The sequence below is a fragment of the Bombina bombina genome, chromosome 6 (assembly GCF_027579735.1).
Source record: "Bombina bombina isolate aBomBom1 chromosome 6, aBomBom1.pri, whole genome shotgun sequence".
Taxonomy (NCBI): domain Eukaryota; kingdom Metazoa; phylum Chordata; class Amphibia; order Anura; family Bombinatoridae; genus Bombina; species Bombina bombina.
Window position 1 is genome coordinate 104,985,391 of NC_069504.1, and position 19,030 is coordinate 105,004,420.

Here is a 19,030-nt window from a genome sequence, read left to right on the forward strand (position 1 = left end):
GTTATGTAAGGATACCAACATTCAAGATGGTTACTGTAGGACTATCCTGTTTTTTGTTTAGCAAGGGCATTATATGTCTACAATAGATTTACAGGATGTGTGTCTGCATATTCCGATTCATCCAGATCACTTTTAGTGTCTGAGATTCTCTTTTTAGACAAACATTACCAGTTTTTTTGGCTCTACCGTTTGGCCTAGCCTCAGTTCCAAGAATTTTTTTCAAAGGTTCTCGGTGCCCTTCTTTCTGTAATCAGAGAACAGGATTTTGGTATTTCCTTATTTGGACGATATCTTGGTATTTGCTCAGTCTTCTCATTTTCGAAGAATCTCATACGTATCGACTTGTGTTGTTTCTTCAAGTTCATGGTTGGAGGTTCAATTTACTAATCAGTTAATTGATTCCTCAGACAAGGGTAACCTTTTTAGGTTTCTAGATAGATTCAGTGTCTATGACTCTGTCCTTGTCAGACAAGAGAAGTTTAACATTGATATCAGCTTGTCAAAACCTTCAGTCACAATCATTCCCTTTGGTAGCCTTATGCATGGAAATTTTAGGTCTTAGGACTGCCGCATCAGATGCGATCTCCTTTGCTCGTTTTCACATGCGACCTCTTCAGCTCTGTATGCTGAACCAATGGTGCAGGGATTACTCAAAGATATCTCAATTAATATCTTTAAACCAATTATACGACACTCTCTGACATGGTGGACAGATCACCATCGTTTAGTTCAGGGGGCTTCTTGTTCTTCCGACCTGGACTATAATCTCAACAGATGCAAGTCTTACAGGTTGGGGAGCTGTGTGGGGGTATCTGACGGCACAAGGGGTTTGGGAATCTCAGGAGGTGAGATTTCCGATCAGTATTTTGGAACTCCGTGCAATTTTCAGAGCTTTTCAGTCTTGGCCTCTTCTGAAGAGAGAGTTGTTCATTTGTTTTCAGATAGACAATGTCACAACTGTGGCATACATCAATCATCAAGGAGGGACTCACAGTCCTCTGGTTATGAAAGAAGTATCTCGAATTTTGGTTTGGGCGGAATCCAGCTCCTGTCTAATCTCTGCGGTTCATATCCCAGGTATGGACAATTGGAAAGCGGATTATCTCAGTCGCCAAACGTTGCACCTGGGCGAATGGTCTCTTCACCCAGAGGTATTTCCTCAGATTGTTCAAATGTGGGAACTCCCAGAAATAGATCTGATGGCTTCTCATCTAAACAAGAAACTTCCCTGGTATCTGTCCGGATCCCGGGATCCTCGGGCGGAGGCAGTGGATGCATTATTTCTTCCTTACAAGTGTCATCCTGCCTATATCTTTCCGCCTCTAGTTCTTCTTCCAAGGGTATTCTCCAATATTCTAAAGGAATGCTCGTTTGTTCTGCTGGTAGCTCCAGCATGGCCTCACAGGTTTTGGTATGCGGATCTTGTCCGGATGGCCTCTTGCCAACCGTGGACTCTTCTGTTAAGACCAGTCTTTCTGTCTCAAAACCTTAATTTTAAGGTATGGAGTTTGAACGCTTGATTCTTGGTCAAAGAGGTTTCTCTGACTCTGTGATTGATACTATGTGACAGGCTCGTAAATCTGTATCTAGATAGATATATTATAGAGTCTGGAAGACTTATATTTCTTAGTGTCTTTCTCATCTTTTTTCTTGGCATTCTTTTTGAATACCGAGAATTTTACAGTTTCTTCAGGATGGTTTAGATAAAGGTTTGTCCGCAAGTTCCTTGAAAGACAAATCTCTGCTCTTTCTGTTCTTTTTCACAGAAGGTTTGCTAATCTTCCTGATATTTATTGTTTTGTACAACCTTTGGTTCGTATAAAACCTGTCATTAAGTCAATTTCTCCTCCTTGGAGTTTGAATTTGGTTCTGGGGGCTCTTCAAGCTCTTCCTTTTGAACCCATGCATTCTTTGGTCATTATATTACTTTCTTGGAAAGTTTTGTTTCTTTTGGCCATCTCTTCTGCCAGAAGAGTCTCTGAATTATCTACTCTTTTTTGTGAGTCTCCTTTTCTGATTTTGCATCAGGATAAGGCGGTGCTGCAAACTTCTTTTGAATTTTTTACCTAAGGTTGTGAATTCTAACAACATTAGTAGAGAAATTGTGGTTCCTTCATTATGTCCTGATCCTATGAATTCTAAGGAGAAATCATTGCATTCTTTGGATGCTGTTAGAGCTGTGTAATATTATGTTGAAGCTACTAAGTCTTTGCGAAAGACTTCTAGTCTATTTGTCATCTTTTCCGGTTCTAGAAAAGGCCAGAAAGCTTCTGCCATTTCTTTGGCATCTTGGTTGAAATCTTTATTTCATCATGCCTATGTTGAGTCGGGTAACACTCCGCCTCAAAGGATTACAGCTCATTCTACTAGGTCAGTTTCTACTTCCTGGGCGTTTAGGAATGAAGCTTCGGTTGATCAGATTTGCAAAGCAGCAACTTGGTCCTCTTTGCATAATTTTACTAAATTCTACCATTTTGTTGTGTTTTCTTCTTTTGAAGCAGTTTTTGGTAGAAACGTACTTCAGGCAGTGTTTTCAGTTTGAATCTTCTGCTTATGTTTTTTCATTAAAATTTTATTCTGGGTGTGGATTATTTTCAGCAGGAATTGGCTGTCTTTATTTTATCCCTCCCTCTCTAGTGACTCTTGCGTGGAAAGTTCCACATCTTGGGTAATCATTATCCCATACGTCACTAGCTCATGGACTCTTGCTAATTACATGAAAGAAAACATAATTTATGTAAGAACTTACCTGATAAATTCATTTCTTTCATATTAGCAAGAGTCCATGAGGCCCGCCCTTTTTTGTGGTGGTTTTGATTTTTTTTGTATAAAGCACAATTATTCCAATTCCTTATTTTATATGCTTTCGCACTTTTTTCTTATCACCCCACTTCTTGGCTATTCGTTAAACTGAATTGTGGGTGTGGTGAGGGGTGTATTTATAGGCATTTTAAGGTTTGGGAAACTTTGCCCCTCCTGGTAGGAATGTATATCCCATACGTCACTAGCTCATGGACTCTTGCTAATATGAAAGAAATGAATTTATCAGGTAAGTTCTTACATAAATTATGTTTTTTTTTAGGGTGGGAGGCTCAGATTGGGTGACCCTAGCTTGCCCCTATGATGATGCAGGCTAGGGACACCCCCAGAGGCCCCATGATGCACTGGGCATCGCCATCTTGGATGCCTAGTGGAGGGGGGGGGGGGCTATTTAGGGCTTTTTTTTATTTTTACGTTTTTTTTATTTTATAACTAACTAAGTGCCTCGACCCACCGAGGCACTTAGCACACAAGCAGAGCATCGGAAGCGTGTCCGATCGCTTCCGATGCTCTGAAACACTGCCGGGCTCCACGTGGAGCGAAACCGGAAGTGATCACTCGTGGGGGAGTGATCAATCCGGTCCCGGCACTCGGGGACAGTATTGCAGGATGCCTAGACATCAAGGCTAGCCTGCAATACTGTTAGAGCAGCTGGAAGCGATTTCGATCGCTTCCAGTGCTCTGTTAAACCGACGACGTATGCCATACGTCCTCGGTCGTTAAGTGCTTTTTTTTTTTGAGGACGTATGGCATACGTGTAGTATTATCAAGAGTGTGTATTCTTTACCAGGGATCTGTGAAACCATGAAGGATTACTGTGTATATGATATGAATGATTACAATTGTCACTTATTTATTTTTTTTTTTTTAGATGATTGATGCTCAAACAATACGGCATGTGTGCACCAAGTATATTTACGATAAAAGCCCAGCAATTGCAGCTGTTGGTAAGGCTTTATTATCAGAAGCATTAGGTGTTTTAGTATCGATACTTATGTATAACATTTTACGGAAAGAAAAAATGTTTCCTGAGTTGTCACATAAATATTAAAGGGACATTAAACACTAAAATGCTAGATAGAATGATGCATTTAAAGAAAAGATTAGTCCGAGATGAACATGTAGATGTATTTTTTTTTAAAGTTTCATTAGTTATTTAAATATTGACAAAATAAGTGTAAAGTTTTAGCGTCTATAAAACAATGGAAACTGCCATGTTGTAACTTAGGTTACCTTCTTTGCTCTGGCCAATTAGGGACAGTTATAAATGGGTCACGGTGTGGAATGTGTTCCGTACTTCTAACAGGAACTAAAAAGCTCACAATTTCAAAATATATTGCAGAGGTGTGTGTATATATATATTGCAGAGGTGTGTGTGTGTATATATATATATATATATCCATCTCAAAGTGTTTAATGTCCCATTTTTAAAAAGCTGTTTTCTTTCTTGTATCCCATGGCTGTTTAGTACTATAGATATTATTTTCACTCATTTATATGTAAATGAAGGCGGTTAGGTTACACAGGGATGCAGGCCAGGAAGGTATAACAAACCAGCTGTCTCATTTGAGCTATGATCTTCAAGAGTCCCTTCTTGCTTTAGCATCACTTCATTCTCTCCCCCTATGCATAAGTCTGACTTTTAGAAAATGGTTTGAGCTAGAAAGCCTCTTGTAGGAGATACTGGAAGTGGTACATCAGAAATAATGTATGCTTTTACAGTATATGGACAAAAGTGATACAAGAGTCTGTCATGCTTCATTAAACCAATCTGACAGCCATTGTGGCAGAAGCTTTATTTCATGTTAGTTGTCCTATCGTTTGACAAAATGTAACTTTCTAAATTATTTTAAACTCACTCACTATATCAGCTAACACATCTTCTCCTTAATGATTTGTGTAGTGTTCAAGAATAACATTAACGGGAAGTGTCTAATAAAATAAACCCATTAATTTACTCAATCTTTCATGTAAACACAGGGGATAGAAATTTCAACTAGTGATGGACTTGGAAGTAGATCTGTAAAAAAATTAAGAGACCACTGCAAAATTAATATCAGTTTCTCTAGTTTTACTATTTATAGGTATATGCTTGAGCAAAATATTTTTGTTTATTCTATAAACTAACAACATCCCAAATAATATAATTTAGAACATTTATTTGCAGAAAAACATAATTTATGCTTACCTGATAAATTCCTTTCTCCTGTAGTGTGGTCAGTCCACGGGTCATCATTACTTGTGGGATATTTGCTCCTCCCCAACAGGAAGTGCAAGAGGATCACCCAAGCAGAGCTGCTATATAGCTCCTCCCCTCTACGTCACACCCAGTCATTCGACCGAGAACCAACGAGAAAGGAGAAGCTAAAGGGTGCAGTGGTAACTGGAGTATAATTTAACATTTTAGACCTGCCATAAAAAGCAGGGCGGGCCGTGGACTGACCACACTACAGGAGAAAGGAATTTATCAGGTAAGCATAAATTATGTTTTCTCCTGTTAAGTGTGGTCAGTCCACGGGTCATCATTACTTGTGGGATACCAATACCAAAGCTAAAGTACACGGATGACGGGAGGGACAGGTAGGATCTTTATACGGAAGGAACCACTGCCTGAAGAACCTTTCTCCCAAAAACAGCCTCCGAAGAAGCAAAAGTGTCAAATTTGTAAAATTTGGAAAAAGTATGAAGCGAAGACCAAGTTGCAGCCTTGCAAATCTGTTCAACAGAGGCCTCATTCTTAAAGGCCCAAGTGGAAGCCACAGCTCTAGTGGAATGAGCTGTAATTCTTTCAGGAGGCTGCTGTCCAGCAGTCTCATAAGCTAAACGTATTATACTACGAAGCCAAAAAGAGAGAGAGGTAGCAGAAGCTTTTTGACCTCTCCTCTGACCAGAATAAACGACAAACAGGGAAGACGTCTGTCGAAAATCTTTAGTTGCCTGTAAATAAAATTTCAGGGCACAAACTACATCCAGATTGTGTAGAAGTCGTTCCTTCTTTGAAGAAGGATTTGGACACAAGGATGGAACAACAATCTCTTGATTGATATTCCTGTTAGTGACTACCTTAGGTAAGAACCCAGGTTTAGTACGCAGAACTACCTTATCCGAGTGAAAAATCAGATAAGGAGAATCACAATGTAAGACTGATAACTCAGACTCTTTGAGCCGAGGAAATAGCCATTAAAAACAGAACTTTCCAAGATAACAATTTTATATCAATGGAATGAAGGGGTTCAAACGGAACGCCCTGTAAAACGTTAAGAACTAGGTTTAAACTCCATGGCGGAGCAACAGTTTTAAACACAGGCTTAATCCTGGCCAAAGCCTGACAAAAAGCCTGAACGTCTGGAACTTCTGACAGACGTTTGTGTAACAGAATGGACAGAGCTGAGATCTGTCCCTTTAAGGAACTAGCGGATAAACCCTTTTCTAAACCTTCTTGTAGAAAAGACAATATCCTAGGAATCCTAACCTTACTCCAAGAGTAACCTTTGGATTCGCACCAATATAGGTATTTACGCCATATTTTATGGTAAATCTTTCTGGTAACAGGCTTCCTAGCCTGTATTAAGGTATCAATTACTGACTCAGAAAATCCACGTTTTGATAAAATCAAGCGTTCAATTTCCAGGCAGTCAGCTTCAGAGAAATTAGATTTTGATGTTTGAAGGGACCCTGAATCAGAAGGTCCTGTCTCAGAGGCAGAGACCAAGGTGGACAGGATGACATGTCCACTAGATCTGCATACCAGGTCCTGCGTGGCCACGCAGGCGCTATTAGAATCACTGATGCTCTCTCCTGTTTGATCCTGGCAATCAATCGAGGAAGCATCGGGAAGGGTGGAAACACATAAGCCCTCCCGAAGGTCCAAGGTGCTGTCAAAGCATCTACCAGGGCCGCTCCCGGATCCCTGGATCTGGACCCGTAACAAGGAAGCTTGGCGTTCTGCCGAGACGCCATGAGATCTATTTCTGGTTTGCCCCAACGTCGAAGTATTTGGGCAAAGACCTCCGGATGAAGTTCCCACTCCCCCGGATGAAAAGTCTGACGACTTAGGAAATCCGCCTCCCAGTTCTCCACTCCCGGGATGTGGATTGCTGATAGGTGGCAAGAGTGAGACTCTGCCCAGCGAATTATCTTTGATACTTCCATCATCGCTAGGGAGCTTCTTGTCCCTCCTTGATGGTTGATGTAAGCTACAGTCGTGATGTTGTCCGACTGAAATCTGATGAACCCCCGAGTTGTTAACTGGGGCCAAGCCAGAAGGGCATTGAGAACTGCTCTCAATTCCAGAATGTTTATTGGCAGGAGACTCTCCTCCTGAGTCCATGATCCCTGAGCCTTCAGGGAATTCCAGACAGCGCCCCAACCTAGCAGGCTGGCGTCTGTTGTTACAATTGTCCAATCTGGCCTGCTGAATGGCATCCCCCTGGACAGATGTGGCCGAGAAAGCCACCACAGAAGAGAATTTCTGGTCTCTTGATCCAGATTCAGAGTAGGGGACAAATCTGAGTAATCCCCATTCCACTGACTTAGCATGCACAATTGCAGCGGTCTGAGGTGTAGGCGTGCAAAGGGAACTATGTCCATTGCCGCTACCATTAAGCCGATCACCTCCATGCATTGAGCCACTGACGGGTGTTGAATGGAATGAAGGACACGGCAAGTGTTTTGAAGTCTTGTTAACCTGTCTTCTGTCAGGTAGATCTTCATTTCTACAGAATCTATAAGAGTCCCCAAGAAGGGAACTCTTGTGAGTGGAAAGAGAGAACTCTTCTTTTCGTTTACCTTCCACCCATGCGATCTTAGAAATGCCAGTACTAACTCTGTATGAGACTTGGCAGTTTGAAAGCTTGAAGCTTGTATCAGAATGTTGTCTAGGTACGGAGCTACCGAAATTCCTCGCGGTCTTAGCACCGCCAGAAGAGCACCCAGAACCTTTGTGAAGATTCTTGGAGCCGTAGCCAACCCGAATGGAAGAGCTACAAACTGGTAATGCCTGTCTAGGAAGGCAAACCTTAGGTACCGGTAATGATCTCTGTGAATCGGTATGTGAAGGTAAGCATCCTTTAAATCCACTGTGGTCATGTACTGACCCTTTTGGATCATGGGTAGAATTGTCCGAATAGTTTCCATTTTGAACGATGGAACTCTTAGGAATTTGTTTAGGATCTTTAAATCCAAGATTGGTCTGAAGGTTCCTTCTTTCTTGGGAACCACAAACAGATTTGAGTAAAACCCCTGTCAGTGTTCCGACCGCGGAACCGGATGGATCACTCCCATTAGTAACAGATCTTGTACACAGCGTAGAAACGCCTCTTTCTTTATTGGTTTGTTGACAACCTTGACAGATGGAATCTCCCTTTTGGGGGAGAGGATTTGAAGTCCAGAAGATATCCCTGAGATATGATCTCTAACGCCCAGGGATCCTGGACATCTCTTGCCCAAGCCTGGGCGAAGAGAGAAAGTCTGCCCCCCACTAGATCCGTTCCCGGATCGGGGGCCCTCAATTCATGCTGTCTTAGGGGCAGCAGCAGGTTTTCTGGCCTGCTTGCCCTTGTTCCAGGACTGGTTAGGTCTCCAGCCTTGTCTGTAGCGAGCAACAGCTCCTTCCTGCTTTGGTGCAGAGGAAGTTGATGCTGCTCCTGCCTTGAAATTACGAAAGGAACGAAAATTAGACTGTCTAGCCCTAGGTTTGGCTCTGTCTTGAGGCAGGGCATGGCCTTTACCTCCTGTAATGTCAGCGATAATTTCTTTCAAACCGGGCCCGAATAAGGTCTGCCCTTTGAAAGGTATGTTAAGTAACTTAGATTTAGAAGTAACGTCAGCTGACCAGGATTTTAGCCACAGTGCTCTGCGTGCCTGAATGGCGAATCCGGAATTCTTAGCCGTAAGTTTAGTTAAATGTACTACGGCATCTGAAACAAATGAATTAGCTAGCTTAAGTGTTTTAAGCCTGTTTGAAATCTCCTCGATAGTTATTGAGTCAAGAGTCTCTTCCAGGGACTCGGACCAAAAAGCGGCCGCGGCCGTGACAGACGCAATACATGCAAGGGGTTGCAATATAAAACCTTGTTGAACAAACATTTTCTTAAGGTAACCCTCTAATTTTTTATCCATTGGATCTGAAAAGGCACAGCTATCCTCCACCGGGATAGTGGTACGCTTAGCCAGAGTAGAAACCGCTCCCTCCACCTTAGGGATCGTCTGCCATAAGTCCCGTGTGGTGGCGTCTATTGGGAACATTTTTCTAAATACAGGAGGGGGGGAAAAGGGTACACCGGGCCTATCCCACTCCTTAGTAATTATCTCTGTAAGCCTCTTAGGTATAGGAAATACGTCAGTACTCGCCGGTACCGCATAGTATCTATCCAGCCTACATAATTTCTCTGGGATTGCAATCATTCAGAGCCGCTAATACCTCCCCTAGCAGAACGCGGAGGTTTTCAAGCTTAAAATTAGAAATGTCTGAATCTACTCTATTGGGATCAGAACCGTCACCTGCAGATTGAAGCTCTCCGTCCTCATGTTCCGCATACTGTGACGCAGTATCTGACATGGCCCTAGTATTATCAGCGCACTCTGTTCTCACCCCAGAGTGGTCACGCTTCCCTCTAAGTTCTGGTAATTTAGACAAAACTTCAGTCATAACATTAGCCATGTCCTGCAATGTGATTTGTAATGGCCGCCCTGAAGTACCCGGCGTTACCATATCACGCACCTCCCGAGCGGGAGATGCAGGTACTGACACGTGATGGGAGTTAGTCGGCATAACTTTCCTCTCGTTGTCTGGTGAATGATGTTCAATTTGTACAGATTGACTTTTATTTAAAGTAGCATCAATGCAATTAGTACATAAATTTCTATTGGGCTCCACTTTGGCTTTAGCACATATAGCACAGAGATATTCCTCTGAGTCAGACATGTTTAACACACTAGCAATTAAACCAGCAAACTTGGAAATACTTTTCAATTCAATTTACAAAAAGAATGAAAAAAACGTACTGTGCCTTTAAGAAGCACAGAAAGTTATGACAGTTGAGTAACAATAAAACGGATAAACTATAAAATCAAATTCTTTCCGGTAAAAATACAATTTTAGCAATGGATAACTAACCCTTAAATAGCAGAAAAAATGTACAGAATATAACGATTTTTTATCACAGTCAAAGCACAATCTCACAGGTCTGCTGTGAGTGATTACCTCCCTCAAAATAACTTTTGAAGACCCTTGAGCTCTGTAGAGACGAACCGGATCATGCAGGGAAGAAAAACAGACTTGTGACTGAATTTCTGATGCGTAGTAAAAGCGCCAAATTAAGCCCCTCCCCCTCACACACAACAGTGAGGGAGATCAGTAAACTGTCATAAATTAAATAAAATGCCCGCCAAGTGGATAAAAATAATGCCCAAAACAATTTTTCACTCAGTACCTCAGAAAATTAAACGATTTAACATGCCAGCAAAACGTTTAACATCAAATAAATGAATTGTCATAGAAAGCCTGCTGCTAGCCGTTCTCACTGCAAGATAGGCTAAAATTTTATGCATACAGTATCATTCCAGTGAAGTACCATTCCCCAGAATACTGAAGTGAAAATATACATACATGACAGCCTGATACCAGTTGCTACTACTGCATTTAAGGCTGAACTTACTTTATATAGGTATTTGCAGTATTTTCTAGTCAATTCCATTCCACAGAAAATAATATGCTGCTACATACCTCTTTGCAGGTGAACCTGCCCGCTGTCCCCTGATCTGAAGTTTACCTCACTCCTCAGATGGCCGAGAACAGCAATATGATCTTAACTACTCCGGTTAAAATCATACAGAAACTCAGGTAGATTCTTCTTCAAATTCTCCCTGAGAAGGAACAACACACTCCGGTGCTGTTTTAAAATAACAAACTTTTGATTGAAGATATAAAAACTAAGTATAATCACCACAGTCCTCTCACACATCCTATCTATTAGTTGGGTGCAAGAGAATGACTGGGTGTGACGTAGAGGGGAGGAGCTATATAGCAGCTCTGCTTGGGTGATCCTCTTGCACTTCCTGTTGGGGAGGAGCAAATATCCCACAAGTAATGATGACCCGTGGACTGACCACACTTAACAGGAGAAATAACAACTGGTCAAGATAACAATGCAAAGAAAACAAGTTCATATTCACAATACTAATGTTTTAACTTGGCAAGAGTTCAGAAATCAATATTTGGTGGAATAACCATGATTTTCAATCAGAGCTTTTGTGCATCTTGGCAAGCTCTCCACCAGTCTGTCACATTGCTGTTGGACAACTTTATACCACTCCTGGCACACAAATTCAAGAAGCTTGTATGTTTGATGGCTTGTGACCCTCCATCTTCCTCTTGATTGCATTCCAGAGGTTTTCAATGGGGTTCAGGTCTTGATCTTATGGTCCTAAATCCTCACTTTGATTGACCTGGATGTGTGGCATGGTGCATTGTCCTAATGGAAAAAATCAATCCTCAGAGTTGGGGAACATTGTCAGAGCAGAAGAAAGCAAGTTTTATTCCAGGATAACCTATTACGTGGCTTGATTCATGCATCCTTCACAAATAAATATAAATCTGCCCTACTGTGTCTTGTAGTCCTCTCCAGGTCCCTGTCTTATCATTAGACGGCAAGGTGTTGCGCAAAGCTGAAAATTGGACTATCAGAAGATGACCTGGAATCAGGCAGATTTATTTTTGTGAAATACACATGAATCAAGCCACATACAAGGTTATACAATGTTCCCCAACTCTGAGGATTGTTTTTCCCAGCAGGACAATGCTCCATGCCACACAGCCAGGTCATTGAAGGTGTGGATGGAAGACCACCAGATCAATACCCTGTCATTGACAGACCAATCTCCAGACCTGAACCCCATTGAAAACCTCTTGAATGTGATCAAGAGGAAGATGGATGGTTACAAGCCATCAAACAAAACCAAGACGCATGACAGCTGTGATTAAAAAAAAATATCTTTTTATTCCACCAAATATTGATTTCTGAACTCCTGCTAAATTAAATTAGTATTGTGTTTAAAAATAAATAAACATGAACTAGTTTTCTTTGCATTATTCAAGGTCTGAAAACACGGCATCTTTTTTGTTCAGTTGTCATTTTCTAAAAATAAATGCTCTAAATTACAATATTTTTATCTGGAATTTGGGAGACATGTCAGTAGTTTGAGTAAAATGAACATTTTTATTTTATTCTATAAAAACCTATAAATAGTAAAACCAGAGAAAGTGATAATTTTGCAGTGGTCTCATTTTGTTTCAAGAGCTATATATGTAATTTTTTTCTTTTTTACTAACTGTGCTAGGTTCTGAGATTACAGCAAGGCAAATCTAGCATAGTCCAACAAGATTCCATATCTATTAACACTTTGCTTTTTTTCCCTAGGACCTATTGGACAGCTCCCTGATTATGACAGGATACGAAGCGGAATGTACTGGCTCAGAGACTAGAGCTGATGTTTGCCCTTTTTACTGCCAAGTCTCAAAGAGATGCACAATTTCTAATGATCCTTGTAGGACTCCCAAGGGATAGCCCATCCCATCACTTTTTTGTATACTTTAATAATCAGCTTGTAACATCTTCAAAAAGTTCTTATCAATATTACATCAGCCATTTTGTGGCTTTGTAAACAATTGTAATGTACACACTTGGTATGAGGTGAAATGTATATAAATGTGAATCTAGCAGCTGATGCCAGTAATTGTATCAAATGACCACAACCACAATCCGCAAAGATAAACTGATATTAGTTTAAGCCTGTCTGGTGATTAGAACTGTAAATCTTTACAAGCTCTCATGTGCATTAAACATAAATGTAAATTATTCAAATACTTGTCTTGTATTTGCTTTTTTATTATAAAATATAACACAATTATTACATGTTCATTTTTTAGCCTTGGTGGCATTCTGGACTTGTTCTTGTGCAGCTTTCTTGGCTTTCACCATTTCAACAAGTTCCTAGAAAGACAAAATTTGAGAGGTTGTAATCTTGCATTTTAATTTTTTTTTCTAAAACTAAGCCGATTTGTTTACAGCATTTCTAAAAACAAACAACATTCAGTAACATGGCACAAATTGTGGATAAGTAACAATGCCACAGTGTGCTTCTATTTGTGCCAAAATCCCAGTATTCTAGGTAATATACACAGGCTAATAACAACAAAGGCTGATACAATTAAAATACCCCCCTTACCATTAGAGGCTCTGTTATAAAAACATTTAAATACTCCTAATTTAAATGTGAACCTGAGTTCATGGTTAAAGGACCACTCAAAATTGCCTATTTTCAATAATAACCACATGTTGCCAATCAATTCTTGCTTAGCAGATCTTCAAAAGATTAACCATTTCAGAGAAAATTAAGTTTTATGCAACGAAAAATGTCCATGTGACCTCAGTCATATATGAGCCTGCATGCTCAGGTGTCATTGATACAATGTGCTCCTGAGTTCTCAGAACAAGTAGTAAGCAACAGCAGTTGGATCATATGCAATGCTGATTTTTATATGGGAGCAAATTTTATTTGGGTATGGATATTTCAGAAATAGAAAATTGGAGACAAACCTTGTTTGCACACGATTTTTATTTTAACAAACATTGAACTTGATACCAGGACAAAACTAGCATAAATAATAGCTTTGTCGAAAGAAAAAAAAAATGTTACTGCAATATATTTGTTCTCCAAAGGAACAGCTTCACTGAACATACAGCTGTGCTGTTCTCTCTTCTGTAGCACCCAAGTCAATACAATGACTGATGTGAGCGAGCGTGCATCACACATTAAAATGACTGCATCGTGATTGGCTAATGTAAACAATCAATCAAGATGCAGAAAATACTCCTCAGGACTTGGGCGGACAGGCTGCGGTGGTATAAACGAGGGCATTTAAAAAGTAAGTTTTAAGAAAGAACTAAAAGGACATGACACCCAACATTTTTATTTCCTAACTTCAAAAGAGAAAGGAAATTTATGCTTACCTGATAAATGTATTTCTTTTACGATATGACAAGTCCACGGATTTCATCCTTACTTATGGGATATCGCCTCCTGGTCAGCAGGAGGAGGCAAAGAGCACCACAGCAGAGCTGTGTATATATAGCTCCTCCCTTCCCTCCCACTCCAGTCATTCGACCGAAGTTAGGAAGAGAAAGGAAAAGCCAAGGTGCAGAGGTGACTGAAGTTTAACAAAAATAAAAGACCTGTCTTAGAAAATGACAGGGTGGGCCATGGACTCGTCATAACGTAAAAGAAATACATTTATCAGGTAAGCATAAATTTTCTTTTACAAGATATGACGAGTCCACGGATTTCATTCTTACTTATGGGATACAATACCAAAGCTATAGGACACGGATGAAAGGGAGGGACAAGACAGGAACCTAAACATAAGGCACCACTGCTTGAAGAAACTTTCTCGCAAAAAACAGCCTCAGACGAGGCAAAAGTGTAAAATTTGGAAAATTTGGAAAAAGTGTGAAGAGACGACCAAGTCGCAACCTTGCAAATCTCTCCAACAGAAGCATAATTCTTAAATGCCCATAAGGAAGCCACAGCCCTAGTAGAATGAGCCGTAATTCTCTCAGGAGGCTGCTGTCCAGCAGTCTCATATGCAAAACAGATGATACTCTTCAGCCAAAAGGAAAAAGAGGTAGCCGTAGCTTTCTGGCCCCTACGTTACCCAGAAAAAACAACAAATAATGGAGATGATTGACGAAATTCTTTAGTCGCCTGCAAGTAAAACTTCAGGGCACGGACCACGTCCAAGTTATGCAACAGACACTCCTTTTTAGGAGGAGGATTAGGACACAATAATAATTTCCTGATCAATATTTTTGTTGGAAACAACCTTAGGAAGAAAACCAGGTTTGGTACGTAACACTACCTTATCGGAATGAAAAATAAGGTAAGGAGAATCACATTGTAATGCCGAAAGCTCAGAAACTCTGCGAGCAGAAGAAATAGCAACCAAAAATAAAAACTTTCCAAGATAACAATTTAATATCTATGGAATTTATAGGTTCAAACGGAACCCCTTGAAGAACCTTAAGAACTAAATTCAAACTCCAAGGAGGAGCAATAGGTCTAAACACAGGCCTGATTCTAGTCAGAGCCTGACAAAAAGATTGAACATCTGGAATATCTGCCAGACGTTTGTGTAGCAAAATAGATAAAGCAGACATCTGTCCCTTTAAGGAACTTGCTGAGAACCCTTTCTCCAATCCTTCTTGGAGAAAGGATAAAATCCTAGGAATCCTAATCTTACTCCATGAGTAGCCCTTGGATTCACACCAATAAAGATATTTACGCCATATCTTATGGTAAATCTTTCTAGTAACAGACTTACGTGCCTGGATCAAGGTATCAATGACCGAATCAGAGAACCCTCGCTTAGATAAAATCAAGCGTTCAATCTCCAAGTAGTGATTTGCAGAGAAATTAGATTCGGATGATGGAAGGGTCCCTGAATGAGAAGGTCCTGCCTCAATGGAAGCTTCCACGGCGGCAGAGAGGACATGTCCACCAGATCGAAATACCAAGTCCTGCAAGGTCACGCAGGAGCGATGAGGATCACCGAAGCCCTCTCCTGTTTGATTCGAGCAATCACCCGGGGAAGGAGAGCAAACGGCGGAAACACAAAAGCTAGGTTGAACGACCAAGGCATCTATCAGTTCGGCCTGAGGATCCCTGGACCTGGATCCGTATCTCGGAAGTTTGGCATTCTGACGAGATGCCATAAGATCCAGCTCCGGTCTGCCCCATCTGAGAATCAGGTTGGCAAAGACCTCCGGATGGAGTTCCCACTCCCCCGGATGAAACGTCTGTCTGCTCAAGAAATCCACCTCCCCATTGTCTACTCCCGGGATGTGGATCGCTGACATGCAACAAGAACGGGTCTCCGTCCATTGAACTATTTTGGATACTTCTGACATCGCTAGGGAACTTCCTGTTCCCCCCTGATGATTGATGTTATATTGTCCGTCCGACTGTAACCCGAGAAATGTGGCCGCGACTAATCAAGGCCAGGCCAGAAGCACATTGAGAATCACTCTCAGCTCTAGAATGTTTACACAGAAAACTGACCGAGTCCAAAGTCCCTGAGCCTTCAGGGAGTTCCAGACAGCTCCCCACCCCAGAAGACTGGCATCTGTTGTTACAATCTCCCAACCGGCCTGAAAAAGCAGGTTCCCCGGGATAGATGATCCAGAGACAACCACCACTGAAGAAAATCCCTTGTCTCCTGATCTAGAGTTATCAGAAGAGACAGGTCTGTATAATCCCTTTTCCATTGTCTGAGAATGCTTAGCTATAGAGGTTTGAGATGGAACCAAGCAAAAAGGATTATATCCAGTGTCGCCACCATCAGTCCAATTACTTCCAATACATTGAGCCACCAAAGGCTGGAGAATGGACTGAAGGGCACAACAGGAATGTAACAAATTTGTTTTCCTGACCTTCGTCAGAAAAATTATCAATAGGGAATCTATTATGGTCCCTAGAAAGGTTACCCTGGTACTTGGAAACAAGGAGCCCCTTTTCCATTTTTTTTACTTTAGATTTATTTTCCACCTATGAGTACACAGGAAGGAGAATACCAGGTTGGTATAGGATCTGGCTTGTTGAAATGATGGCGCTTGAATAGAATATCGTCCAGAGACGGTGCCACTCCAATGCCCTGTGGTCGAAGAACCGCCAGAAGAGATCCCAGCACCTTTGCAAATATTCTTGGAACAGTGGCCAGGCCAAAAGGTAATGCCAGTAACAAAGTGTATGCAAAGAATGTAAACCTTAGAAACTTGTAATGGTCCCTGTGAATGGGAACATGTAGGCATGCGTCCTTTAGGTCCACTGTGGTCATGAACATGCAACGTAAGAACGCTTCTCCTGTATCTGATCTGCAGAAAATCTAGAAGGAAGGAACCTGCTGATAGGGGGAAAATCTTTGAATTCCAATTTATACCCCTGGGACATTTCCTCTGATCGGGATCATGCCCTTCACGCTGACTTAGTTGCAATTTCAGGCTTCTTGTTTGGCTTGGACTACCAAGAAGGTTGGGCTTCCATGCAGGCTTAGGTTATTCCTGCTTAGCGGAGAAAAAAGGGAAACAATTCCTGTGGAATTCCAAAAGGATTCATTGTATGTATTGGGTACTTGTAAAGTGCAACTAATCACCCGTAAGGGTCTCTAAACACTGCTCATTTCTATCAGCCTCGGAAGGATGAAAGGCTAAATAGACCTCACCGAGGACCGAACCTGCAACCCTTGGGTTGCTACAGAGTTCAGCCACAGTGTCTTAGCCTGCTGAGCTATCTGTGGGCTGCTTAGAATACACATCCACGGACCAAGGCTGTAGCCATAAGGCCCTGCGGGCTAGAGCCGAACTCTTAGTTGTTAGTTGAAGATCTGTAAATAAGCTTCTGTAAGAAAGGCATTAGCAAGTTTCATAGCCTTTATCTGGTCTTGTATCTCCCCCAAGGGAGTCACAGAGTGAAGCCCCAGTGTCTAAGCAGTTGTCAAGCTACCTGACCGGCTATATGCATTTGTGAGTTTTGAGACCATTCCAAGTCACAAAGGACAGAACAAAAAAACAGGTTCAATTCTGTTAAAAAAATTTACACACACAAACTCTGCACTGTCTGTTGAAAGTAAAAAAAAAAAAAAAGAGTATCTCTTTCTGTCATGCAGAACCAGACCAATATAAATAGCAATATAGCTGTAACTAACCATTGCTAAGGAAATGTAAGCAATATCTATGCAAGGAACCGCAGAGCACTGCCTGCAGGTGAGCAATAAATGCAGACACTATTTAGAAAATGTGTAAAAGATGTGTAAATAAAAAGCAACTCAAGCAAATATGTTATTACCTCTAAGTTTTAAAAAGGATAACATTTTTCTCTACATAAATCTGCAGAAATAAAAGGAGTGAAATATTGAAACCTCCTTTGTCAGTGACAGAAAGTAGTCAAGTACTATGTTAATCTTGCTGGAATGGACAGTGCTATGAACAGTAAAGCAACCTAGACATGTGCTGCAAGGAACCGCAGAGTACCGCATGTGGGAGAAAGAAAAATCTTTATTTCAGGTGCACACTTGTTTTGCAAGTACCAAACTGTATTATACAGGAAACAGTGGAATGTAAAATTTTTATTTCATGTGCACACTTTTTTTTGTCAAGTATGTAACAAAAGAAACCCAACGAAAATCGGTACTGTCCCTTTAAGTGAAAAAGGACGACATTTTATGCACCATCATTCCATTCCGAGTCACAATGAATGAAAACACTACTGCCTCTTTAACAATAGCGACACCCCATATTTGAGCCATTTTACAGTAAAAAAATGAATTAAAATGGAGTAGAGCTGGTAATATGGTTACTACAAACATTGTCTCTTTAAGCACACTATGATTTCAAGGAGATTATGAAAGAAACAAGCCGATAACCCTTGTGTCAGCAACAGTAAAACTGACAGAAAAAGGTATCTAGTAAATAGCCCATTATTCACAAAGCGTTCTTAGAACGGTAGAAAAAGGGCGCGCAAAACTTCTAAAGCATAGCCTAGCTCCGCCCATCGTGGGCGTCGTAGGCTGAAACACTCGCGCAGCAAAGTCGCAAGAATGGAGCCACCTGCATAGTACTACCTCAAGTCCCGCCCATCGTGGGCAGCCAGCTCCAAGATGGAGCCTTTATCTCTATGTAAAAAAAACAAAACACTATAAACCCAAAGTGGTCCTAAGACAAAAAATAATAAAACCTCTTTTGCAATGAACGGACAAACAAACCTCCCGATCGGCTGGTATAATACCGATATTGGGAGTTACGCCATTCTTATGCTACCATAACATAATACGGAGCCATCACCCGGGTAGCATATTATATCACTACCGAGAGCAAAATAACACTGATGAGACCCAGCCCCAGTGTATATAAAAACAGTCCCAACACCATCAGAGCCCTTTCCTGACTCGGCTCTTGAAAAGTGACTGTAATAATGCAGTGCTCACTTTTAATCTGAGATAGTGTGTAGTCCTCAGAAATAATAAAGTGAGCACTTACCTGTAATGCTGTGCGACAGCATGGCAGTCCAGCAGGTTTGCAGAGGTCTTCTCCCTCCCATAGCCCTGTGGACAAAGATCAGCCTGAGTTAAAAGGGCTTAGGCTATCTGTATTTAGGGCAG

The 19,030-nt window shown here is 41.2% G+C and overlaps 2 protein-coding genes across 2 annotated transcripts in view; one reads left to right on the top strand and one right to left on the bottom strand.

Annotated features, from left to right (window-relative positions):
• Window positions 1-12,683, top strand: part of PMPCB (peptidase, mitochondrial processing subunit beta) — a 51,410-nt gene extending 38,727 nt beyond the window's left edge. Inside the window, exons 12-13 of the mRNA XM_053716541.1 lie at window positions 3,692-3,767; window positions 12,240-12,683. Of these exons, the coding sequence (XP_053572516.1) occupies window positions 3,692-3,767; window positions 12,240-12,304 (141 nt within the window). The 3' untranslated portion in view covers window positions 12,305-12,683. The remainder of the gene's footprint in view (window positions 1-3,691; window positions 3,768-12,239) is intronic.
• A 3-nt stretch (window positions 12,684-12,686) lies between these two features.
• The window catches only part of DNAJC2 (DnaJ heat shock protein family (Hsp40) member C2), a 155,134-nt gene continuing 148,790 nt past the window's right edge, over window positions 12,687-19,030 (bottom strand). The window contains exon 17 of the mRNA XM_053716540.1: window positions 12,687-12,812. Within this exon, the coding sequence (XP_053572515.1) occupies window positions 12,738-12,812 (75 nt within the window). The 3' untranslated portion in view covers window positions 12,687-12,737. The remainder of the gene's footprint in view (window positions 12,813-19,030) is intronic.